Source organism: Rosa chinensis, chromosome 4 (genome assembly GCF_002994745.2).
Source record: "Rosa chinensis cultivar Old Blush chromosome 4, RchiOBHm-V2, whole genome shotgun sequence".
NCBI classification, from domain to species: Eukaryota; Viridiplantae; Streptophyta; class Magnoliopsida; order Rosales; family Rosaceae; genus Rosa; species Rosa chinensis.
Window position 1 is genome coordinate 43397205 of NC_037091.1, and position 9689 is coordinate 43406893.

Here is a 9689-nt window from a genome sequence, read left to right on the forward strand (position 1 = left end):
ATTATGTACAAAATAAAACAAAGAATAGAAATATATACAAGTTAATGTAAAAAGGGGGATTGCAGTTTTCAAAACGCAAACAATAATAAAAGAAAGAAAATGTTTCAATTTTTAGGGATTCCAAATCAGATGTATGGACGTTGAGAACTTCGTAATCCACCACTAGCTAAGATAAGAGAAAGACAATTTAACCTAATCTTCAATTACTAAGGCATGTGAATGAAACCAATCAAGAACTTTAGGATCGCCGCTAAAGCCTTATTTTTCCCAAAATTACTTAGAACCGTGAACGCACTGCATCCTACGCTTGCTTATATGCAATCAAGGTGTAGAACGCTACCCTATCAAATTAACTCATTAAGCACACATAAACACATTAAGCTCTTTGGAAAGATTGATTTTAGAGTACAAAACTAGTGAGGAACGCCATCCTAGCATGTATTCTATTTGTTTGATTTTACCTAACATGTAGGCATTACTACTTTAGTGTTTTAAGACCGTGAACGCACTGCACCTGAAAACTAGCTCCAATTACATGCTCATATTTTAGGTGATCAATCTAAGACATAAACATATAAAAGATTTTATAAAACAAAACCAAACAAAGCATTCACAAAACCTTGTAATCGAAAAAGAGATTCAAAAGCTAAATATCCATCACATAACTAGGATTTCATACTAGTTCTCAACAAGAAAATTACTCACTCATAGTTTGGAAATCCAAAAAAAAATAAAACCAAAAGAAATTACAAGGAAAAAGATAGAATTACACCATGAAGGGAGTGGATGATGAAAAGCTTGAGACGTTGATCTTGAATCTTGAAAGCAAGACTTCACTATCACGGCACAAGGTGGATGATGACGGCTAGGAGGCTTCATGGCTTGTTCTTCTCTTCTTCTCTTTGCTTGGAAATGCAGAAACTTGAAACTAGAGGATGGAAAGGAAATGGAGAGACAAAGAAGATGGAATGGATGAAGGAATGTGTGTAGGAAAATGGAAAGAAAATGGAGAGACAAAGAAGATGGAATGGATGAAGGAATGTGTTTTAGAATGAGAGGAGAAGGTGTTTATATAGGGAAGAAAAAGAAGAGTGAAATGATGAGTGGAAGAAAAATAATGAAAGTGGATCTAAGTTCACTTGTAAAATATGGAAAAGATAGAGAAATGATGAAATGAAAGCAAAGCATGAAGGTGCAGCAACATGGAAGTGATGATGATCTATTAAAGAGATTGTAGAAGAAAAATATATCCAAGGAAAAAGAGAAAAGCATCTAGCTTTCTTCATGTGGGTAGGAAACATGAACATGTGAATATTGAGCTGTTTTTAGGTCAGTTTCTGCCCCTTTATTCCTTCAATTATTTCTCCAACAAGAATTCATTATATGCCTTCGACTTCTTCATATGAAATGTTCCACTATGAGTGTAGATCATCCTGACAAATTTTCAGATTTTTATTCCATGCGGTTGGGCCGAAAATACTGCTGGACCTCTTACAGGTCCAGTTTTCCAGTTTTGCTTCTGTAGAAAATTGGGCTGATTATTTGAAGGCCTTCTACTCATAGTTTGCTCTGGCACTCTTCATAAGAAATGATCCTTGGACTTTCTAGAATTAATCTGGAAAGTTTCAACTCATTTGGAGTTCGGATGGTTAGTCTGCCACTCCTCATTTCTTGTCTAGCTCGCTTTCTCATTGGCTCAATTTCTCCAAGACATGCTTTGTCAGGCCAAAATGCTCATTTTGGGGCCAAACAGCTCATTTCATCATCATCTACTCCAATGTACCTAAAAAAATAGAAATTGAGTTAAAAATCGATTCGTTAAGGAATTAACTAAGCAAAATGTGAGGAATTAACTATTAAAATACCACATTAAAATGCTCCTATCAAGAGACGTGATCAGGGGGTATGTTTGGAGGAGATAGAGTAGAAGGAGATGGAGTGATTTGTGGAGATTGGATAAATTGTGGAGATCGGGTATCAGCGGAAGGTGTGGAATCATGTGGAGAGATAATAGGGTTTGAGTGATTTGTGGGGACCAAATCAAGGTCAGAATATGTTGATTGAGTTAAACTAGGAAACAAATCCGTGTTTGATGAAGAAATAACATCCGGGTTGACTTGGAAAGGAAACATATCTTCAAAGAATAACACATCTCGTGACACTAGGGTTTTCTTGGCTGCCAAGTCATATACCCTGTACCCTTTTGCCCATGAGGATAACCAAGGAAAATGCATTCAATAGAGCGAGGATCAAACTTGCTAGGGGGACTGGGTGTGTAGACACAAAGCAACGACAACCAAAAACCCTTAAGTGAGCATAAGTTGGCTCTTTGTGGAAGAGTATCTCAAAAGGTGTTTTACCATGGAGAAGTGGTATTGGCGTTCTGTTTATGAGATAGGCCGCAGTGAGTATGGCGTCCCCCCAAAAAGGTTTAGGCAAATTAGCTTGGAAAAGAAGAGCCCGAGCAACATTAAGCAAATGTCTATGTTTACGCTCAATGACACCATTTTGTTGTGGTGTGTTGACGCAACTTGTTTGGTGAAGGATACCTCTGGATGAATAAAAGTGTGTGATTTTAAATTCCGGGCCATTATCACTCTGTATTACTTTGACTCTCTTGCCAAATTGAGTCTCAACTAAGTGAATAAAATGAACAAGTAAAGTTCGTGTTTCAGACTTGTGGTGCATTAGATAAACCCATGTGCTTCTGGAATGATCATCAACTATGGTTAAGAAATATTTTACACCAGAAATAGAGGAAACATGGTAACCACCCCATATGTCAACGTGTATCAAATCGAAACAAGATTCACTAGAAGTAGTACTTAATGGAAAAGGCTGTCTAGTGTGTTTGGCTAAAGGACAGATGGAACAATTGCTTACATCACAAGCTTTATTTGCGAGAAAGGGAAATAATGAAGATACTTTGCTAGAAGGATGTCCGAGTCTTTGGTGCCACAGGTTGTGTGGTTTGGTGCGCACCACATTGCATGTTCCTTTCTTCGAATGATTGAGGCAGTAGAGTCCCTCGCTCTCAGTTCCCGTCCCAATCATCTTCCCCGATCGTAGGTCCTGTATGACACAAACTTGTCTCAGAAAAATGGTAATATAGAATGAATCAAATGCTAGTTTGCTCACAGAGATCAAGTTTAGGTAGAACAATGGGACGCAAAGAACATTGTGAAGCATGAAATGTGAAGAGAAAACTACTGTCCCAATATGAGTAACATGTGCGGAGGTTCCATCAGGTAATTTAACCAAACGATTATGAGCAGGCTTTAATGAAGTAAGCAAAGTAGGATTACAAACTATGTGATCACTAGCCCCACTATCCAATATCCATACTGTCTCATTGCTATTTTGTGCAAGGGCAAACGCTTTACTTGAAAGTTCCTCATAGTTTGGAATATTACTAGCCAAGTTAGCTGCAGCGGGCTTGGTTTTGGTTAAAAGCTGGCCGAGGAGCTGGTGACATTCTTCTCGTGAAAACCAAAAATCAGTCATGGCTTCCTTGTTATCACTTGGAGAGGTCACATGGTTAGCCTTTGGTGGTGCTTGTCCACCCTCCATTGCATTCTTCCTTCTTCGGCAATACTCATAAGTGTGCCCTTTTCCATTGCAATAGGTGCACTTGAGGTGTGCTCTGCAGTTCTTTGTATTGTGATTGGTCATATTGCACTTTTCACACTTGACTTCCCTTTCTATAGGATTGAAACCACGATTCACCTTCTTCACTGAGAAGGCAGATGCTTCAGGTGTAGCTATTGCCTTTCTACTAGAGACCTCTGCTTGTTTCTCATGCCGCAGCGCCATGGCATACGCCTTGTTCACGCTTGGAAGAGGATCCATGCCAATTACGTTACTCCAGATCGTTGCGTAGTTGTCACTAAGCCCCATCAGAAACTTCATGGTCTTTTGTGTCTCCAAATAGGCCTTGACTTCAGTGGCTGTCTCACAATTGCAAGGAGGAAACGCACACAATGCATCTTTTTCATCCCAGAGGCTTTTCAGTTTTGTGAAGAATGATATGACTGAGTTTGCACCCTGTTCACAGTCTGACAGTCATGAATCGTATTTTCTGTGTGGAACAATTGAACGGTGTTGGTGTGGGAAAATCTCTCTTGCAGTTCGAGCCACATACTTCTTGCGTCCTTGCAATGAATGACGCTGCCGGAAATCTCCTTTGACATGGCTCCCAATAGCCAAGTCTTGACGAGTGTATTACAACGATCCCATTGTTGCTGCTCATCATGATTGTCAGTCGGTCTCTTGATGGTTCCATCAATGAACCCCTTCTTGTTCTTGATGGTGAGGGCCATTCCCATAGATTGGACCCAAGTTGTGTAGTTATCTTCCATCAATGGTTGCGACACCAGGACTGCGTCGGGTTGATCTAAATGATGGAGAAAAAGTGGATGGTTAGAGTTTTCCCAAGGTTCTGGGGTTCTCTGTGAAGGCGAGGCCTTGCTTTTGGTTTCTTCATCTCCTGCCATGGAGGATTTGTTTGAAGTTTCTTTCTCTCAAGTTATGTCTCAGAGTCGTTGCTCTGATACCATAAAGAGGAACGACTTGAGGAGAAAAATATTTCACTTGATTACAATTGTGGTTTGATATACAGCTTATATGCATTCCGTTTACAAACTGGATCCATGATTCCAGGACTAGGTATGGTAATACAACTCACACAGCTAATCTACGATATTGTAGAATATCAATTACATCAAACTCCTATCTAAGTGAGATTCTTTCCTTCAATATGTACACCCATATCATCGATCTTCTCTGTACACCCCACCGCAGCAACTGCTAGATTTCCCTGGTCTCGTCCTCTCCGGGCACCTGCAACTCTTCATGAAATCAGCGTATATGGTTGCCTCAGTTGCTGCCAATTACTCTGGTCTCGTCCTCTCTGGGTACCTGCAAATCCCTTACAGCAAGTCTGATCTTCAAACTACGGCTCCTTGCATGGTTGCAGAGGTGCCCTACAACTTTATAACACATGCATGCAAGGTGTCTTCAACAAGACACCCCACTTGTTCCATCTATGTCTCATATGGACCTACTGAAGTACTGAGCAATCTGTGCATGTCTCGATACCGCAAATAGCCACTTCAAAAGATACGTGTTTCCTACTCTTACCTTGTTGAACATAAGCAACACACACACACACACACACATATATATATATATATATCTGCCGAGACTTGCCAGTCATTGTCGGGCCCATCTAATTTGGCTGCTTCGGCCTTCTCTTAAATCTTATCTGTACCCACTCCATCTTCACACACATCATATTAGGTAGCAAGGTGGTCTATAATTCTAATTTACAAATTATATATATACATATTGTTAACGATAGTGATCCGTGGGATCTCTAGTTAGCCTTAGAGAGAGAGAGAGAGAGAGTGACACAAGATGTATAGTGGTTCGTCTCCCGCCTTAGCGGGAAACTACGTCCACTTGAATGCTATACTAGTGTGTTGAGCCTTGCGGCCCAAGGGGATTACAAGAGATGTAATGTGATCTTGAGTAAGTGGGAAGGAGTCTCCTTTTATAGGGGAAGGAGGCTCCCTCATTTACATTTTCTTAGATGTGGGACTCAAAGTTACTATTCTAGTCTAGAAAAGCATATTGTGGAGGCAACTTGGCAAGGCCGGAAAGGTGGCTTCCCGGAGACGGATTTGTGACTTCCGGATACCGTAGCGTAGCTTGAACATAGGGCTACAAGATGCAAGTAGCGGTTGGGCCTCACCATGGCTTGTGAGTGTCCCAAAGAGGGTGTTACTTATGCTTGGTGAGATAGCAAACTAGTCATGCTAGTAAAGGTATCTACAAGTCCCCGAAGTCCCCAAGTAAGAGGAGCTTCTTGGTTGGGGAGTTATAATCATGAAGTCATCAAGCATAAGTAACCGGGCGGCACGGAGCCCCTACAAGTCCTCGAACTCCGTAAGCAAGAAGGGACTCGTTAACCTGCAAAATAAAGACAAAAAACAGGCATATGTAGGATGCTCGTTGCATTGGGCAACAAATGTGAGTTGCACCTATATGTGTTGGCATATATGAACGTACGAGGTGCGCGATACATGATGTATACACGTGAATGGCGCCGAGTACGATCGCTTATGACGTACAAATTCGAGAGCGCGTATGGTCGTGTGAGCATATGGATTGCATATGATAAATGTAAGTTGTATGAGCGCTGCGAAGGTAAGCGTTTGTAATTCGTGAATGATGAATACGTGAACGCTTGTGTTTGTTTGGTCGTCACTCGTATTAATGGAATGCGAAAAGAATTCAATTTGTCGCAAGCGAAAAATTGTAGAAGAATTCAATGTTCCATAAACGTGTCGTGTGTCGAGTAGACATAAGTGTAAAGCTCGAGGATTGCCGGGAAGGCATGAGTGGGAGCTCATGAGCAGAAGCTCGAGGGTTGCCGGGAAGGCATGAGCGGTAAGCTCGGGGGTGCCGGGAAGGCATGAGCGGAAGCTTGGGGTTGCCTGGAAGGCATGAGCGGTAAGCTCGGGGGTGCTGGGAAGGCATGAACGGAAGCTCGTGGGTTGCCGGGAAGGCATGAGAGGTAAGCTCGGGGGTGCCGGGAAGGCATGAGCGGAAGCTCGTGGGTTGCCGGGAAGGCATGAGGGGTAAGCTCGGGGGTGCCGGGAAGGCATGAGCTGAAGCTCGTGGGTTGCCGGGAAGGCATGAGCGGGAACCTCGGGGGTGCCGGGAAGGCATGAGCGGAAGCTCAGGGGTGCCGGGAAGGCATGAGCGGTAAGCTCGGGGGTGCCGGGAAGGCATGAGCGGAAGCTTGTGGGTTGCCGGGAAGGCATGAGCGGTAAGCTTGGGGGTGCTGGGAAGGCATGAGCGGAAGCTCGTGGGTTGCCGGGAAGGCATGAGCGGTAAGCTCGGGGATGCCGCGAAGGCGTGAGCGGTAAGCTCATGAGTGGTAAGCTCGTGAGCGGAAGCTCGTGGGTGCCGCGAAGGCGTGAGCGGTAAGCTCGTGAGCAGAAGCTCGGGGGATGCCGCCGGGGCGAGAGTACGACAGCTCGGCGGTACTGCTGCGGCGAGAGCGTGAGAGCTCGTGGATGCCACTGAGCCGAGAGTACGACAGCTCGGCGGTGCAGCTGCGGCGAGAGCGTGAGAGCTCAAGGATGCCGCTGAGGCTTTAACGGGTAGCTCGAAGGTGATGCCCTGAGGCGTGAGCGTGACCGTTGCTAATTATGCTGGGCTGTATGTACAAGTCCCCGAAGTCCCCAGTCAAGGAGGGTGTTCTTGCGGGTTGATACCAAAGCGTAGCTTTGTGCCGTATGTCAAGCATAATTAGTGCGAGTGCATCGTCCATCTAGAATTGGTTGGAGCGAACGCTTTTGCCCTTTCGGGTGGGCCCCTGCTAGGCCCGCTAGAGAGTCCCCCACTCCCCAGCCACGACGGAGCTCCGGATGGTCGGTAAATTGTTTGTTGAGGGGGAGCTGCACGGAGCAGAGGGTGTTGGGTAGCGAGCCCAATCTTTGGTACCCAAGCGTCGGGGTTAACTGCCGGATCAAGGGCTGCCGTGGGCTGTGTTAACTAGTCCCTTTACTATTTCTCGGAGAAGAAACTTGACTGCAGTGCCGCGTAGCGGTCATTGTCATTATGAGTCGTTGCCTTACCGCCTGGCGGTGACCACAGACTCGCAAAGTTTGTACTTGTATGAAACATGACAAACAAATAGAGCAAGTAATAAAATTTTGTTTGAGTGTCCCATGTTTATCTAATTGAGTTGCAATTAAAATAGAAGCATGGCATATGTGTATAGCATGTACTTGTAATGTGGATGCTAATATCATTTTTACATTTTGTAGATATGCTTAGAGATCGTTTGAGATCGATATAAGAAGCATGGCATATGTGAGATCTAGAAAGTGTTGCCAAATCTACGAAATGTTGTAGGCATGCTTAAAAGTTATGGAAGCATGTGAAGATATATCAAGTGTGATATTCTACAAGCATGCTTAAAAGTAGTGAAAGCATGTAACGGCTCTAATTGTGAGAGCGCAAAAGAAAGATAGTGACTTATCTTATGCCGATTTGGAGGCTGGCGGAGTTGGCCGAGCATGGCGGTCCATTGCTTGTGGCGGATAAAGTACGCCGATAATGTCCGTCAACTCGTAGTTGAGGTTTAATGCTCGATAGAAATAGTTGAATTTCCTTGAAACAAAATAGATGATTAATATGTAGATTTGTAAAATCAACAACAATGATTTGCATATGGACTTTGAGAAAATTGTAAGCAAAGTATATAAGCAAGTGTGGTGGTTGATGACAAATAACATGTATATACGTCCATTTTGAATGTCCAATTTGCGGGGAACAAAAGTCGTTATGTGCAATGATGGAGCATAGCCGTGATGTGCAAATTATATGTAAATGCACTAGTCAGATGGCACAAGTGAGATAATCACTTTGATACATGCATGCAGCAGCCTATATATGTGTGTGTACACGTTCTGGCCCATCAGATAGTAGATACCTGAGGCCATATATACAAAAGAGTATTTATGAAGGGACATGAATTGACCATGCATAAATAATTATGTGTTTTGCGTTTGACCATGCTGTAGGTCATGCATATATAGACACATATATATCAAGAAAGAAAAGTGTCTGCATATATGATTATATGCATGTGTGTTTGAATTGAAGTGGAGAATGCTTAGTGGCATATATGAATGGTCCACACTTGTGTTTGGAGGTAACTGACAAAGAAATTAAACACATAATTGTTCCTTTGACAACTATCTTAACAGGACTTGTACGTGTCCACAAGTGAAGGGAATTGCACAAGTGGCCCATACATAAAGATATACAAATATATGCACTGTGAAGTGTACGTGCAGGCATGTGTTTCCCAACTTATCCAAAAAGCAGAAGCATGTGGTGCTTGTATATACGAATCAAATAAGAAAGACTTAGCTTATTGATCATTTTGACCGATGACAGAAGCTCAATGCGCAGGGCCGTAAGGCATGATGAAAATTGAAAACGGCGTGATGCAGCGGGCAGCGAGCTGCTGGGTGTCAACAAAGGTGGCCGCTGATGGTTTGTTGTTGGCGGTGTACAGGTGTGAGCGGTGAGGTTTGGTTATTGATGTTCGACGTTTGCCACTCAGCTCCCTGGAGCACTGAGCTTTGTGGCTGCTCGGTGGTGGTAGGCTACCCAGCGGTAGTGAGATTGGCAGAGTTTGGTTCGGACAGAGGTGAAGCTCGGCGAAGGAGAATCTCAGCGGTGAAGTTCGAAGTTCGGCGGTGAACTTCCAGCGGTGCCGCTCGGCGGTGAAGTTCGAAGGTCGGTAGTGAACTTCCAGCGGTGCCGCTCGGCGGTGAAGTTCGAAGTTCGGCGGTGAACTTCCAGCGGTGCTGCTCGGCGGTGATGAGGCTGGTGGAGCGGAGCGTGGTTATCGGATGTCTGCCAGCGGAGCTCTTGGACGGCGGAGTGGATGACGGTCGACGGAGGGACCTTGGCATAGAGGTTGTCCCGGTACTCAGCGGAGGCTTGTCCTATTAGCGGAGGCTCGGCGGAGGCCTAGAGCTCAGCTGAGGTGGCCGTGACTTTGAGCTCGGCGGAGGCTCGGAGTTTGGCGGAGGATAGCTAGCGATGGTAGCTGGTTGGCGGAGCGGATCCTTGCTCGTGGTCTTGCAACCTGACAGAGCTTG

The 9689-nt window shown here is 44.3% G+C and overlaps 2 protein-coding genes across 2 annotated transcripts; both read right to left on the reverse strand.

The window, feature by feature from the left end:
• Positions 1 to 2229: 2229 nt before the first annotated feature.
• LOC112196722 lies at positions 2230 to 3708 on the reverse strand. Its single transcript, XM_024337130.2, has 2 exons — positions 3384 to 3708; positions 2230 to 3072 (listed from the first exon to the last, which is right to left on the reverse strand). Exons 1-2 carry the CDS (start codon positions 3670 to 3672, stop codon positions 3035 to 3037), a joined length of 327 nt encoding a protein of 108 aa, XP_024192898.2. The 5' UTR covers positions 3673 to 3708; the 3' UTR covers positions 2230 to 3034.
• A 299-nt stretch (positions 3709 to 4007) lies between these two features.
• LOC112199360 lies at positions 4008 to 4493 on the reverse strand. Its single transcript, XM_024340390.1, has one exon. The coding sequence runs from the start codon at positions 4491 to 4493 to the stop codon at positions 4008 to 4010; it is 486 nt and encodes a 161-aa protein (XP_024196158.1).
• Positions 4494 to 9689: the final 5196 nt, after the last annotated feature.

What these genes read in the sequence shown, in the direction of transcription:
- LOC112196722 (XM_024337130.2), bottom strand. Translation starts at nt 3,672, where the DNA reads ATGACCAATCACAATACAAAGAACTGCAGAGCACACCTCAAGTGCACC. An exon ending in AAACTATGAGGAACTTTCAA is followed by an intron (nt 3,073 to 3,383) that starts GTAAAGCGTTTG and finishes TGTGTCATACAG; the next exon opens with GACCTACGATCGGGGAAGAT.
- LOC112199360 (XM_024340390.1), bottom strand. Translation starts at nt 4,493, where the DNA reads ATGGCAGGAGATGAAGAAACCAAAAGCAAGGCCTCGCCTTCACAGAGA.